Source organism: Heloderma suspectum, chromosome 1 (assembly GCF_057233095.1).
Source record: "Heloderma suspectum isolate Gila_16-S chromosome 1, 16-S_ref, whole genome shotgun sequence".
Classification (NCBI taxonomy): domain Eukaryota; kingdom Metazoa; phylum Chordata; class Lepidosauria; order Squamata; family Helodermatidae; genus Heloderma; species Heloderma suspectum.
The window spans coordinates 115,230,367-115,246,783 of NC_139458.1; the positions used below are offsets into that span (position 1 = coordinate 115,230,367).

Below are 16,417 nucleotides of genomic sequence, written 5' to 3' on the forward strand. Positions count from 1 at the left end.
TCAGGTCTGATTTTCTGAGTAAAATATAGATGTACGTCACACTTTCTCTGGTGGGAACACAAAATTATTTTATGGACACAGACATGCAAATACACAAAGAATAAAATTTGTTTGCTAATTGGAAAATTCTAGATGGGCAAGTAGACCTTTCCTTCTAGAGAACTGGGACAGATTATTCCAGCAAATCTGTGACTTGTCCATCCAAGGGTTGGATGGGGTGCAAGAATCCAGAAATAGTTTAGTTTTCTTAATTCAGATATGAGCAACATGTTGCACTTGTAATTTTCATTCACAGTCAGCTTTAGGATAGTCAGCTTTTCATTTTGCGGAAAAAATAATTTTTTTTCCAGCATTCGTAGTTGCAAAGAGAGGTTATTTGAAAATCTGGAAACATATGTCACACATAAGGAGAGAAGTAATATAATGCTTGAACTCACTGAGCAGGCTATGGAGAACCCCTTATATGAGCAAAACATGCTCCTGCAAGGGGGATGTCTCTGATTCGCCCTTCTTGCTGCAACCACCTGCACCACATCCAATGACAGCCCAGAGGGTCCCCTGACTTTTGGGGAATGCAAGGGGATTCAGGAGGAAGGAAGAAACAGAAAAGCCCCATTGTGCAAATGGAACTCTGCTTGTATTTCTTTGAATACAGCCCATTGTGTGTTGAATCTCCTAGTTTTTTTTCTTATGGAATTTTGGGTAGCAAAAAATATTGGAGAACAGGTGCTATGGACTCATACATACCATGCTAACTTAAACCACTTGTAAACTGCAAACCACAGATATTATTTCCTGCAAACAAGTTTTCCATTGTGCTGAAAAAGTTTCTCATCCCTGATTTCAGCAGACAAATGTAAGGCAAGACAAGTGAGCAATGCTGGTAGTGCCATAATGGAAAAACATTGCTAGTTAAAAACAGTGTGTTTCATATTAGTCAACTGAGCAACCTAAATATAATGATTCTATTAAACTGTTGCTCACATGAGATAATACATCTAATGTCCTGGTAGTTTCATCTGTCAAAAAAACAATTGTCACTTCATCTTCTTTCTCTCTCAAAAGACAAAGAGGATGCTAGTGGAAAAAATGGGCCGTGAAGCAGTGGAACTTGGTCACGGTGAGGTGAACATTACAGGTGTAGAAGAAAATACATTGATAGCCAGTCTCTGTGATCTCTTGGAAAGGATATGGAGCCATGGTCTGCAGGTGAAGCAGGTAAGAAATGAAGTGGTAGTTTTATAATTTGGCAAATATTTGCTGATCTTTTAAAATGCACAATCTTTCTGTATTAAATTCTGATATTAAAGTGCAAGACATACTGATTCTTGAATTTTTACCTTTTATGTAGAGCTACTTAGTTAAATGCTAAGGGGTTGGATCCATTGGAGACTTCTGTGAACAGAACAATAAAAGGCATTTTTTTGCAGATTTCCCATCACCTCTCAAACCTCCTGTGCCACCTCCCAAGCTATTCCAGAGGTTCCTCCAATCTTCTGGAGCAGGTTTTGGGGGCATTCAGGGATCTGCAGAGGAAAGGAGAAATTGGCAGAAATCACCTCTTCCCCTTTCTTTTTGTGGGGTCTGAGGGCGCCTTTTTTGTGAGCAGAAGTATACTCACAGTATCTCTGTATCCAGCCCAATAAATCCCAACTTTTCTTCTCATTTGCACCTTTACCTTTGCTGTCAACTTTAACTAGGAGATGATTAAGTGAAGCTGTAGAACCTTGTTTGATAGGTATGAGTACCTATGAGAACTACCTGAATTCTAGACTGTTATCAGTTTCTGTGTGTGAAGGTGTATACTGTCTGACTCTTACCTTCCCTCTTATATACTACATAGGATAGAAGCTGTACTACTTTCATCCTAGAAGATAGAGCATCAGTATACTCTGCTACAACTCAGATTTGGGCCTTTCAGACCAGCAAGCGGCCAACCCTACATAAGGTTAATTCTTTGGATTGATTCAAGATGTTGGCAAACAGTGCTGAACGGTCTGTTGTGGTAGAGTATTTAGGAATCTGATGGAGGAAGTACAATACATCAAAAGACTTGTGAAAGAAAGATTTTTTTTTAAATACTACCATTCCTCCTTGCAAGATCAGCTTTGGTTTCAACTACAGAAGCCTAGTTTTGTAAAACATTTTTTTTTTTAGTAATCTTCAATAGAAGATTATGCCTCCTCATAGTCTTTGTGAAGATAGCTTCCCTCAACTCCCTCTATACCACATCCAGCTTTTTGCCCACTCTCCTGTTGCTGGACTTCCTTAGTCCTGCCTACCTATCAACTTCCATTTGTGATTTCAAACTCATATTTTCCAGCCATGTTAATCCAGTGTCATTATAAGATGTATGATATAGTTTAGTCTGCCAATTATGACAGCATTTTTCTTTGTCATCATTTCTCTTGTACACATATGCTATTTTTCTTCTCCCTTGGCTTTGCCCACATATCAGCATGCAGTTCAAGGAAATGAGTTACCTACAATATGAGCTGTTTATTCATAATTCTACATCATGTGGTTTTCATTTGTTTTTAGCTCCCTTAGGCTTTTGTGCTCTTTATATGATCTGTTCCAGCACTGGAGACAGCATACATATTGTTAATTATACAGGTGTTATACTGAGAAGTATTTGTTTGCAGTGGTATTGGTATTTACCCAGAGATATCTGTTCAGTGGTAGAAGTAGTAGTTGTAGTTATAGGGCCATCAGTATGCAAGTCCTAAATAATCAGAATTAAAAGGACCTTCTAGTCCACACCCCCTAGTCCCACATACACTTCTAGTCAGAGCGATTTCCGTTCTAACCTTTCACAGATCACAGGCCAAGACTGGGTTTGGACAATCATATCTCAGGCTTATTACATTGAAGTATGCATGAGTCTTTTGCCTGCACATGCAGACTCTTTCTGTGAGCTGTAAATAAACCAGGAAATCTCTAATTCACCATAATTTGTCTGAACCCAGAAACTATGATTATGAAATATGGAACAAATACTTGAAGTTGTCTTAAGATCCTGGCTTGTTCTGAAGCTGGTAACCATAATTTTCTGGTTTGGGCAAAAGGGGAAACTGTGGTTAACTGGAGACTTACTGGTTTAATCACAGCTGTACCATAAGAATTCCATATATAAGCAATAGGCTCATGTATATCTTGGCTTAAGAAACTGAGATATGATAATCCAAATCAAGCCAGAAAGTAAGTGCATTATAGAAGATGCCTGCTGAAGAAATCAAATTCTTGAAATCACTCAGAAAAATGACATAAGTAGGAGAAATAAAAGAAGTAATCAATATCCAAAAAACCCCTTCTTGGTGCCAAATATGATGGATGAATATGAGCAGCACCTTTTCACTGCATGTTCATGAATTAATTCCACTTGTATCACAAATGAGATTCCAGAATAGAAATTGCAATACAGCTTACGTTAACTTTCACATCACTGTCTTAAGTCTTTTGAGATTCTTTACTTCCATTTTGGAACTGACCAGCACAATAGAGAAGATTTCTAATGTATAATGTGAAATTGTTCAATATTTACTATCTTCTTGTGGGAAATAAAAAACTTGAACAACTATTTATTTTAGAAAAACCTTAGTAGCATATGAGCTGGTTCAAATGTAATGCTAAACCGTAGTTTAGCATTAATGCTAAAACCATAGTTTTAGTTCAACCATAATGCTAAAACCATAGTTTAGCATCATGAGAATGAACTGCACTGAGCCTTGGACCTGTATGCTCTCCCCTCCTCCTCCAGTACAGCTACAAGGAGTTCTCAACCTTTCACTTCGTTTTTGATTAACCACACACAGCTTGTCATCTAAACATGACTAACTAGTTAGTCTTAAATATGGTTTGTTTAAACAAGCCAATTTCAAACCATGGATTATGAAGCTGATGTCAGGGTGGACACTGAGCCCATAGAATCCCAGAGTAGTTCTGATTCTGAGGAAGAGCAGTCGCTCCTGGGAGGGGAGCGCACTCCTCTTTCCCAGGGCCAACAGCTGACAGAGATTCCTCCCACCAACATTCCTAGCTTAGATAGCAGTCCAGGGAGTAACGGAGCGCGGATAGCAGACTTGGTGGACGTGTGACGCAGACGCAGAGAGCGGCGCCAGATGGAGGGCACGTAAAAGGAAGCGTAGTGCCCGGTTGGCGCACAAACAACGGCTGCGCCCAGAGGATCCAAGGGAAAAGGGGAGGGACTCTCCCTAGTCCTTAAGTTCAGGGGTCTGCCAGTAATTCCCTTTCAAATGGGGACCAACTGTTCCAACGTAGGGCATAGGTACTGTGCTGCTCAGATCTAGTTGCAAACAGTATAGTTGTTAAATTGTAAAAGAAGAATAAAGCTTTGAAAGGAATTCCTTTGTCTGTGTCTGGACTTGGCTACTGGATTAGACTGAGAGAGGCCTCCAAGGAGCCCTTGACATCTGGCTTGTTTGAACAAACAATAGTTAAGATCAACCAGAGTTTAGGGTTTGGACAATATTCGAACTGTGATTAATCTAAAACAGAAGTAGAAGCAGAAGCTTCTGATCTCCTCCTCATGGTTGCACTGTAGGAAGAGTGGGAAAGGGGAGCATGCAAGCCCAAGGCTCACTGCAAACTCCCCTATTTCTTTATCTCTATCTCCACCAGGATATTTCACCCGTAATAATCAGAAATTATCTCCTGATTGCCATCCATACACCAGCTAATTTGTAGCTATCACTGTTTACATCCACATACTTTTTGGATTAAATAACTCTCCTCTCTCCACTGTGTTATCCTCTGTTATAAATGTTCAGTTGTGATAGGCACTTTGAATTTTGCAAGCAACTATGCCATCCTTGCAAAAAACCCCACAAACCTTTGAACTAACTAACTAAATAAAACCATTGCTGTAAATCTGTGGTAACTTTTGGTATGTTGTTATCAAACCAGATGAATTTATTCAGAATAAAATAATTTGGTACTGATGGAATTTGCTAATATTTTAGTCCCTCTAATGCTTCTTGTTAAATTCTTTGTGGCGAGCTGGACTGGGCCAGAAACATTGTGACCATAATCTTGTTATTAATGTAACTGAGGGAGAGAAATGAAGCAGGGCCACTCCATCAGCTCTGCTGAGAGATGAATTGCCTTTTGAGCTCTTCCTCTCCTTGAATTGTTTCAATCCCAGCTGTCCCTAAAGATCTTTGTAACTTAAAGAACTTTATAAGTACTGTTACCTGAGTTTGCTTTGTTTTTTTCCCTCCTCATCCCTCTCTCTTTATCCCATTTTTCCTTTCATGTTGTGCTTTTTAGATTGTAAGCCTGAGGGACAGGGACTCTTTTTTTAATGATGTAAGTTTAATTGATCTGAAGAACAGGATAAACATGCTTTAAATAAATGCTCCCATACATGATATCATCCAAGATGGTGGCACATATAGAGTTGGAAGATACCTTGGAGATATCTAGTCTAACCCCCTATGCAATGTATACTTACACATTCACAGTGTTGCTCCCACCTTTTACAAGCACATGCTTTGCATGGAAAAGGTCCCAGGTACAATCCCTGGCATCTCTAGGTAAGGCTGTTTAGGGATCCCGCCAGTAACCTTGGTGAGCCATTGTCAGTCAGTGTAGACAGTACTGAGATAAATGGACCAATGGTCTGATGGTATAAGGCAGCTCCTATGTTCCAATGGATGTCAGCCAGATCTCCTTTATCATATTTCTCATTAAACAAGTAGACAAGGAGAAGGTTGATATGCACTGAGCCAAAATAACATTTAATTCCTTTCCTCCCAGCAGCCCTTTTCTTCCTCTGGCAGTTGCTTCTTCAGCTGTCAGTTCTAATCTTTGTTGTTGTTGTTCAGTTGTTAAGTCATGTCCGACTCTTTGTGACCCCATGGACCACAGCACGCCAGGCTGTCCTGTCCTCCACTCTCTCCCGGAGTGTGCTCAGGTTCATATTCATTGCATCGGTGATGCTGTTCTAATCTTGGTTACCTCAATAGCAGCACTCTAGGCAACAATGTCCTCATTCGCACATCAGATTGATGGAGAGGAAAACAGCCCTCAGATAACCCATGGCCTATTGTTGGGTTATTTGAGGGCGGTTTCCCCTTCCAGCAAGCCATGCCGCCCAGGTTCGGACAACCCAACAAGCTATGCCCAGGTGGGAAATTGGGCAAATGGTGCTCGGCATGTGCTGCAGCTTAAACAAGGCATGGTGGCTTGTTTAAGCTGCAGTGATTGTGCAAATCAGGTCATTCTCTCTCACACATACAACTACTATAGTTGACAAGCAGCAGGTTTAAGATGCATAAATCACAGAGTGCATAATAAGCTAGGGGGACTAATTGGCAGGGGAAGTTGTGATGACCGCACAGGAGATTTTTCCCTGCCCTGCCACCTTAGATCCTTCAACTGAATGTACCAAGGATCAAATCCGCTGCATTACATGTTCAGCCATTATGCATTGTTACCATGCCTATGTGAGCATTACCTGCTTTAAGGCATTTTGGAATGTTCCTTTTAAATGCACAACAGAGGATTTTTAAATGTTTAATGTAAGATTAATTTTAATATTTGCTTGAAATCCTAATTTCACTAATTTTTTATATGACCATGACATCATTGTAGGAAATAAGTTATGTATAAATTTATCCTGATTCTTCCTCTTCAAGGAGAAAACTTCAGTATGTTTCATTTACCTATAGTTTGTTCACATAATTTAGATTTGGTGGTGGTATCTAGCCAAAACAGAGGTTTAGGATATTTTAACCATCTCTCTAATAATCACCCTTCTGTTATTGACATGATCACTTACATCTTTAGTATTGCCAGTTTGTTGACTCATATTACAAATTGGGTCCTACTACAACAAATGAGTAAATCGGTCTAGTTATGGTCCTACTATGCAAGGTACTTGCCATGTTTCCCAGATAATAGTTGTCACAACCTAGACTACAGATTGTTTTTGGGGAACTTGCATACTGGTTGCTCTCAAAATTACTCTACTGGTGAGACTAGGCCAGACAGTTTTTACTTGGGAGCTACATTTAGTAGCTGCTACCACTTTCTGTACATCCAGATTGATTGATTGGCTGTTGGGCAGTATAGAAACGTAATCAAAGTGTCAAGGGCTCCTTGGAGGGCTCTCTCAGTCTAATCCAGTAGCCAAGTCCAGACACAGACAAAGGGATTCTTTTCAAAGCTTTATTCTTCTTTTACAACTTAATAACTCTACAGGTAGCAACTAGATCTGAGCAGCAGCATCCCTATGCCCTAAGTTGGAACAGTTGGTCCCCGTTTGAAAGGCAATTACTGGCAGACCCCTGAATATAAGGACTAGGGAGAATCCCTCCCCTTTTCCCTTGGATCCTCTGGGTGCAACCGTTCTTTGAGCGCGAACCATTTGGCGCCGCTCTCTGCGTCTGCGCCGCGCATCCCCCCCAGTCTGCTATCTGTGCTGAGTTACTCCCTGGACTGCTTTCTAAACTAGGAATGTGGATGGGAGGAATCTCTGTCAGCTGTTGGTCCTGGGAAAAAAGGAGCGCGCTCCTCTCCCGAAGGAGCGACTGCTCTTCCTCAGCATCAGAACTACTCTGGGATTCTATGGGCTCAGTGTCCACCCTGACACAAAGCTCTTTGGGTGGTTCACAACAATTTAAACTATAAAATACAACATGATAAAATACAATATAAAAGTTTAAAACTACAGTATGAAATAACAATAATAACCAGATGTGGAAGGGTTCAATGTAGGGATTGTCTAGTTCTGGGTGAAGGGGGCCAGGTTACTGCAAGCCAATCTGCTAAACTGACCCTGGCTGGCAACAGCTTTATAGTTAAACCTGCTTGTTGGCGTGGCAGAGACTGGCAGTAGGGTTCTAGCTGGTAAATTAAGATTACCATGATACTGAGTCTAATAAGACTATTCTTTGTCAAGAGACAAATGTCCTTATGAAGACATTATGATATTATTGTCATCTCTTTAAAAAGTCATTAATCTTTAATAGATAGTTTTTAAAAGGCTTAAACATTGCGGCGAGGGAGTGGGAGGGGAGGGACACACCTCATTTTTTTGAAATCCATTTAGCTAGATTGATCAAAGTTGATCAGACTCCTCTTTATCAGAAGATATGGTAAAGCTGAGAACCTATTTCAATGCAGCTTTCTTTTTAAGGCAAAGGATAGCATAACCTGGATGGCATGTACTTCTCACATGGTTAATACATAGAGCTTGCATGTTTATATCACAGTCATAGCAATGTTGGGACAGGGGTAATTTCTGTACATGTATAGGTTTAGACAGTTAATCAACTTGTTATAGATTGGGGACAATACTCCAAAATACAAGAACCTGGTTGAGTACTGCTTGCATCGCAACCTATGTAGTGGAATAAGACAAGTTGATTTGAATTCATGTATATGAGTGGTCCTAATTAGCTGGATTTCCAAGTAAACCTGTTTGAATTTTCTTCAGAAAGTATGTACATTTTACTCAAAACAGTTATTTCCTTTTTTAAAATTCTGTATCATTGTGTCATTTTGACTTCGCTTAATTGTATCTAACGGATAATTTTAATGTGAAAGTCTTTGAAATAATACTATATATCTCAAAATTAGTAATTTATGCTGGGTTTGACAAATAACCTTTCCTTTTAATCTTAGGGGAAATCTGCTTTGTGGTCACACTTGTTACATTACCAAGAAAATCGGCAGCGAAAACCTACATCCGGAAGCTTCAGTACCTCAGGTACAGTTGGCTTGCATAAAGATTATGAGGTGTTGTCATGTTCAGGAGAAAAAGGTCACAAAAGAGAGTAATGGCACCAAACACTGATGCTGCAAAGCACTTTTATTAGAGGTACACAGATGTTTTATTGATACCAAAAATATCCCAATCTGTTTTGAGGTATATGGTCCTTCTTCAGGGGAATATTACTAACTAGATGTAGCTAGAAGAGAAGTATTGTGCTTGGCATCACTACTGTCTTAAACAGAAAACTTAAATGAATTCAGAGAGGCACTGAATGTCACAGTGTTTGAAATACACATTAGTCTGTTGTGCCAAATCATTGCATCAGTAAAATTCTGAAGTGCCTGTACTTCATAGAATCATAGAATAGTAGGGTTGGAAGGGGCCTATAAGACCATCAAGCCCAACCCCCTGCTCAATGCTGGAATCCAAGTCAAAGCATCCCTGACAGATGGCTGTCCAGCTTCACCTTGAATGCCTCCAGTGTGGGAGAGCCCACTACCTCCCTAGGTAACATCATGATTTTTTAAATAAAATTTGTTGGGATAGATGTTTCATGCTAGTAAAAATACTGTGTTTCTGTTGAGTGGAAGTTTTGTTTTGTTTTTTAGTAATAGTTGGAAACAGAACCAGCATAAACAAATCTTAGTCTGAGCCAGAACTCACTAGATTCTGGAATGCATTTTCAGCAGCAATCTTCTCTGGAATGCAGTACTAGTGATATGCTAGTAAGTATGGGAGGTGCAATGCGTGTGGAGACAGGGCCTGCATATTTCAGGGACCACTGAGAGGGCAAGTGCATCTCTGTGCTCTGGGTTCACTGTAGATGGAGGCTTCTTATCAGAGGTCTGTGTAAGTTTTGTCTTGACTATACTATTGTTTCCAGAGGCAATACTTTACTTTTCCCCATGGAAATGAATGGCAGCCATCTCATGGGAGAAAGTAAAGCTCTGCACCCAAGGACACAATTGGGCTAGGGACTAAACCTGCCCCTTACTTCTAGTGATCAGTCAGTCTCTGAGTCAAGGGACAGACATCTGCCCCCCATGTCCTAAATTATAGCTTGTTTACTTTATCCCACAGAGCCATGGCTAAAAATCAACAAGGGTCTACTAGGGGTAATTGCACTATACCTACACTATAGCATAGAAACTGATGGCAATATTATTTAGTAAAAATTACCCAATGGCAGCTAATGGCCCTTTAAAAAGTGGTGGGGTATAGAGGCTTCATCCACTAGCGTTGTTCTCTGTTTTCCCCCAATGCACAGCTTTTCACCTGACTGCTTTTCACCTCTCCATCTCTTCCCTATCCAATTTTGAGTATCCTTCTCTTCTCCCTCTTTTTGCTCTGTCCTCAAATACCTTCCCTTTTTGTTATTTTTATTTAAAAGTTCTCTAAAGTTTGCTGAGTAAGAGTTCTCCAAAGCTTGCTGACTACTCTTTAACTTTTTGGTTTGTTCTAGTAAGGATATTATCCTGTAGAATTCTTTGTTTTTTTATATTTGTTCCAATGAACCAACAAAGCTGCAAAAAATGTATAAATACACCAATTCCCCCCCCCTTTTTTTGCCTTTTTCATTGTAAAATCACTTTGTCTTGCAAGTTCATATTTGATGTACAAAATAGCTAGGTAGCATAACCAGCATTACCTTATAACAGAACACTTGCAATTTTGATGAGTGCTAGCTTGCTGAAACGTCTTTCAGCTTCTGCTACAGTCACTAGTAATGTGCAAAAAAGCCCCATATGGCTGTGCACAGAAAATTAGTTGCAATCATTTTTTGTAAAACTCATTTATTAAGGTAAGTGGGAGTAGTTCATACTCTTTCAAAAGTAGACTTAAATATTTTTTCCAGGTACAATATCTCACAAGGGAAATTCTCAGATCTGCAAGAGAGTCTTGAACTAGACACTTACTCACACGTGTTGGGCCTGTAAATCCTACCAGCTGCACTAGCTCCAACAGTCCGTGATTATTATGATACTTTGTCCATCTTACCAGCTATCTCTCCCTCCTGCTTGTGCACAAGTAACTCTGGGACTGGTAGTTCTTATTAGAGCATGTCACATAGGGAAACACAGATCTCTCCGTCTCAAACTATATGTCCTTGTTTAACTGCACAATCAGTCTCGACCTGTTCTAGAGAAGGCCTGTGCCAGCAACTCACTGTTCAGAATGTTGCTTGTTCTGCTCTGATACTGTTTTTGTATTTTCTGAAGCCACTGTCACAAGATTTGGACAATAGATGCATAGAAATAAGTTTCCAAAAATTTCATCAAGCATGGTAGCACCCTCCATTTTCCTCCTCATAGTGATTGGGTTATGGCCTGGGGTTGACAGTTCTGGATCTCCAGGCTTGGGTAAAGTGTAACCTTCTCCCTGCCTCCATGCTTGGTCCCTCAATATGTGTGAGCCGTGTCTTTCAGGAACTTGTCACCCTCTTTTGCAAAGATTTCCAAGTGTTTTCCACCACTTTTGTGCCAGGTTATGGAGTTCTGTAGGATTCCTACTTACCCGTGCATGTAGAGACTGTACAAGCGGAAAACAATTTTATCTTGTCACTCCCCCTCCCTTTTCATCAAAAGTCTCAGCCTTGAGTATAATAAAGCATATAAACAAATAGTTAAGCTGAATATGCAGTGAACCGCTTGAATGTCTCAGCAAAAAGATGGATGCCAAAGTCAGACCCACCATACATAATTGATTCTGTTCTGTGGTAAAAAAAAAAACCCACACACAACAAAACAGACTTCCACTATCAAAGTATTTATTGATATGAAAACCAAGTACTGCAATGGAGGGAGCAATCCTGTCGGAATAGGCGACTGCCTATCCAACACAGGGCGGAGCATGAAGCAGATCTCCTCCATGCTCTGGCTGCCGTGCATTTGCGGCTAGACGGCCGATTTCGGCTGTCTAGCCACGGAACTTCAGAGCGGGGGGAGGCAGGAGGAGGCCAGAGGGCATCCTGGCACTTCCGCACTCCCCACTCCGGGAATGCCCCCTTTTGCCCCATTCTGTGCTGCTCATCCAAGTGTGGAGCCTGAGGATGATCTGTGCTACCTATGAGGCAACAGGGGAGGGGCAGAGGGGCAGTTTTCCAGGAACTGAACAATCCTATGGCTGTCTAGCTGCTGTCTAGTGGCTATAGGATTGCACCCTAAATTAGCTCTAATTCATAACTTTTCTTCTTCTGCTTTCATAATGTATCGGTATGTTTTTCTGTTTAAATTTGAGTTTATATTTCTTTTTTTATTTATAATAATTTATATCCCACCTTTCTCTGCAATGCAGACAAAAGCCAGCTAATAACAAGCAGAATAAAACAATATGTCATAACAATAAAAGAAAAATAATAATTATAAAAAAGCAGATAATTAAAAGAATGCAGATCAGATGGAAGCAATAAAAACAACACACTTTAGAAGGTCTTATCTAAGAAATGCCTGCTGAAACAGAACTGTCTTAAGTGCATGCGTAAGTCGCCCATGAAGGGACCAAACACATCTTTCTGGGGAGGTCATTCCATAATCTGGGCATCACAATAAAAAGGCCCTCTCTTCTTCCCACCAACTGAACCTTTGTCCATGGTGGGACCATAAGAAGGGCCATAGAAGCTGAGCGAAGTTCCCAAATGTTGGAAGTTTTCAGAGAGCCCAAATATACCTTTACTGGCTAATTTTTTGGTAAAAATTAAAAGGACTTACATTAAGTATTATCGCACAATGTTTGATAACTTTCTTTTAGGAATTCTTCTAGATGCAGAAAGAAGAAAGTCAGATGCCAGCCCAGCAATGTCTCCCTTAAGAGTATCTCTCATCCAAGATATGAGGTTGGATTTTAAAACCTTAAATATTTGCATGAAAGGTTCATTCATATTTTTAGAATAGCCAGATTTAAAATATTTCCTGTCAGCATTTTTCTGTTAAAATATTTCTCCTCAGATGTGCAGCACAATCTTAAGCATGTTTGCTCAAAAGTAAGTCCTAGTTGTTCAAAGGGGTTAGCTTCCTAGTAAGTGAGTTCAGGATAGCACCTCAAGTTCTGCAAAAATTCAGCTAAGTGATAACATTAAAACATATGATTCAAAATGAATTCTTGAAATCATCTTGCTTCACAGAGACAAGATAAAGGCCTGGTTCAGACATGATGGAAAGCTATTATGTGACCAAGCCAAAATACCTTGTGGGGGTCAGATGTACTAGTTTATTTTAATATAACTTTTCATAGGCAAGTCTACTTCATCGGATGCGCGCATGCGCGCACACGCACACACACTCTGCATTTGGATGATCATATCTCAATTTAGTGAGCTGAGAAATGAATGAGCTTCATGCACCCACATGCAGCTGCTTTTCTCCTTTCACAAGCCAGGAAACAAGCCAGGAAGCTACAGTTAACCATTCCTTTTGTATTATGTCTGAGCCAGGAACTATGGTTAATAGCTTTCAAAGTGGCCAGGATGTGGAAACCAGCTTTAAACAATGGCTTCCAAGATTGGATCGGTGGAACAAGGCCACACACACACAAACACACACGTACGTTCAGGTACTGTGGAGGATCAACTCGGTTTTTTTTTTAATTATTATTTCCAAATCCACTTCATGCATTTTAAGTAGACTCTTGCATATGCAACTATTACATATTGTTCCTGGAGATGATAGACCTGGCCATAGTAACACATGCCTTATTTCCATCCTGTTTGGACTACTGTAATGTGCTTGTTCCACAATGCTGCAGCCAAACTGTTGGCTGGGGCTGGTTACAGGGAGCACATGACTCCCTTGTTACAACAGCATCACTGTCTGTTTCTGGACCCAATTCAAAGTGCTAGTTATGACTTATAAACCTATTGTTTAATTTGTATATTGCCTTTCTGCAAAAGTTACAAGCTGGTGTAGCAATCGACTATAACAATAATAGCATAAAACAAGAATAAAACCATATTAAAACATTAGGGGCACAATCCTATGAGTAGCACCCTTGTGAGATGGAGTCACTCCGTCCTCTGTGTTTGGTTTTTTTTTTCTATATGGGCCTCTGAGCCTTTTCCTCCACAGTAAGCTTTCTTGGTGGCTGATCTCAAGCTCTTGAATTCCCTGCCAAGGGAGGCCAGGCCTGTTCCATCTCTCTTGTCCTTCCATCAGCAGGCAAAGACATTTTTATTCTGGCAGGCTTTAGGCATCTAAACTGATAGTGGCTAAAGTAGATTTTAATCTGGGAGTACTGTTATTTTTTTCTGATTGAAGTGTTTTTATTGGATGCGTTTTAATTTTTTTAATTATAGTTCTGTTGTTTTATTTGTGTGTTACTATTAGCCACCTTGAGCACTATTTTAGTGGAAAGGCAGGATAGATATGTAATGAATAAATAATAAACTAATCTCTATGGTGCCACATGGCTCCTCTTCTCCTTTTTTGCTGCACATGAATACTGCTACTTCTCTAATTTGCAAGATCCATGATTGTTTCATAAGCACAGAATACAAAAAATGAGCTGAAACCTGCTTGTCAGTTAGACCTCTTCCTCTTTTTGTAGCTGTTAGATTTCAGTATATATATAAATATGCTGAAATGGAAGAGCTGAATGATTCCATTTAAAATATAATTGCTAGGCAGCTTCAGCAGATACTAATAGTGACATCTTTTCACTGAATTTTCTTAGCTTTTGCTCCATGGTGAAGGAATCTTGACAACTAAACTTTTAGCTTTACTAGTCATTGCTTATAAACACTTTATAATTCTAATTTTTGAGGTGTCTGCATGTGCCTTCTGAATGCCAGATCCAATGCAATATTATTATTATTATTATTATTATTATTATTATTATATTTATTTGTATCCCGCCTTTTTCCCAATACTGGGACTCAAGGCGGCTTTACAACATTAAAAACATGTACAGTTAAAACCTATAAATAGAAATATACAAAATTTAAAAATATAATTAAATTATCAGTAATATCAAAATTTTAAAAGACAACAAGAAATATAAACCATAGTATCCATCCATCATATTCTCACATGTCCAGGACTAGCTATCCCCAAAGGCCTGCCGGAACAAAAATGTTTTCACCTGCCTGTGAAAGCATACCAAGGAAGGTGCCACACTCACCTCCCTGGGAAGAGAGTTCCAGAGCCTTGGGGCAGCCACCGAGAAGGCCCTCTCCCGCATTCCCACCAGATGAGCCTGTGATGGTGGTGGGACCACGAGAAGGGCCTCCCCTGAAGATCTCAGGGCACGCGTAGGCTCATAGGGGAGAATATGGTCTTTCATATAACCTGGACCTGAGCTGTATAGGGCTTTATAGGACATGACCAGCACTTTGAATTGTGCCAAGAAACAGACTGGGAGCCAGTGAAACTGTTTTAGCAGGGGAGTTGTATGCTTCCTGTAGCCAGCCCCAGTCAACAGTCTGGCAGCAGTTCTTTGAACCAGCTGAAGTTTCCAAGCACTCTTCTGAGGCAGTCCTGCATAGAGCGCGTTACAGTAATCCAAATGGGGTGTAACTAAGGCATGTGTTACTGTGGCCAAGTCAGACATCTCAAGGAATGGGCGCAGCTGGTGCACCAGCTTTAACTGTGCAAATACATTCCTTGCCACCTCTGAAACCTGGGCATCCAGACTCAGGGCTGAATCCAGAAGTACACCCAAGCTGCAAACCTGTCTTCAGGGGGAGTGTAACCCCATCCAGCACAAGCTGAATCCCTATTCCCTGATCTACCTTTCTACTGACCAGGAGCACCTCTGTCTTGTCTGGATTAAGCTTCAATTTGTTTGCCCTCATCCAGTCCATTACTGTCGACAGACACCAGTTTAGCACCACAACAGCTTCCTTGGAATTAGATGGAAAGGAAAAGTAGAGTTGGGTGTCATCAGTGTACTGGTAATGCCGAACCCCAAAACTCTGGACAACCTCTCCCAGTGGTTTCATGTATCTGTTAAATAGCATGGGAGACAAAACAGAACCCTGAGAAACTCCACAGGCCAATGGCCAAGGAGATGAACAGAAGTCTCCCAGCACTACCTTCTGGGTCCTCCCCTCCAAGAAGGAATGGAGCCACTGTAAAACACTGCCTCCAAGTCCCATCCCAGCAAGGTGGCCCAGAAGGATACCATGGTCGATGGTATCGAAAGCTGCTGAGGGATCCAGCAGAAACAACAGGGACCCGCTCCCTCTGTCTAGTTCCCAGCATAGGTCATCCACCAAGGCGACCAAAGCTGTTTCTGTCCCATAAGTGGGTCTGAAGCCAGATTGAAATTTATCTAGATAATCTGTCTCATCCAGGAATCCCTGGAGTTGGGAGGCCACCATGTACTCCAATACCTTGCCCAGGAATGGAATATTGGAGACAAGCTGATAACTATCCAATATGGTGGGGTTCAGGGACGGTTTTTTTAACAGACGTTTCACCACCTCCTCCTTCAGGCAGGCTGGAACTGTCAGGAGCGCCCTAACGGCCTCTTTCAGTAGACTCCAATAGCCAACTCAAGACACAGACAAAAGGATTCTTTTCAAGGCTTTAATCCTTGTACAACTTAATGACTCTTTCAGATGCTAATCACCAGCGACTAAGCAAGGAACAGCAGAGTAGTTTATGCTCCGAGTAGGCAGTTGATCCCCATTTGAAGGAGAGTCACTTGAAGACCCAGAACTTATGGACTAGGGAGAGATCCTCT

General features: G+C 40.7%; 1 protein-coding gene across 2 annotated transcripts in view; it reads left to right on the forward strand.

Annotated features, from left to right (window-relative positions):
* Positions 1-16,417, forward strand: part of DENND5A (DENN domain containing 5A) — a 107,843-nt gene that overhangs the window by 61,479 nt on the left and 29,947 nt on the right. The window contains exons 12-15 of one of the 2 annotated variants that reach the window (XM_084854519.1): positions 1,066-1,218; positions 1,844-1,948; positions 8,650-8,734; positions 12,488-12,572. In XM_084854519.1, the coding sequence (XP_084710645.1) occupies positions 1,066-1,218; positions 1,844-1,948; positions 8,650-8,734; positions 12,488-12,572 (428 nt within the window). The remainder of the gene's footprint in view (positions 1-1,065; positions 1,219-1,843; positions 1,949-8,649; positions 8,735-12,487; positions 12,573-16,417) is intronic. The other variant, XM_084854528.1, reaches the window with a different exon arrangement.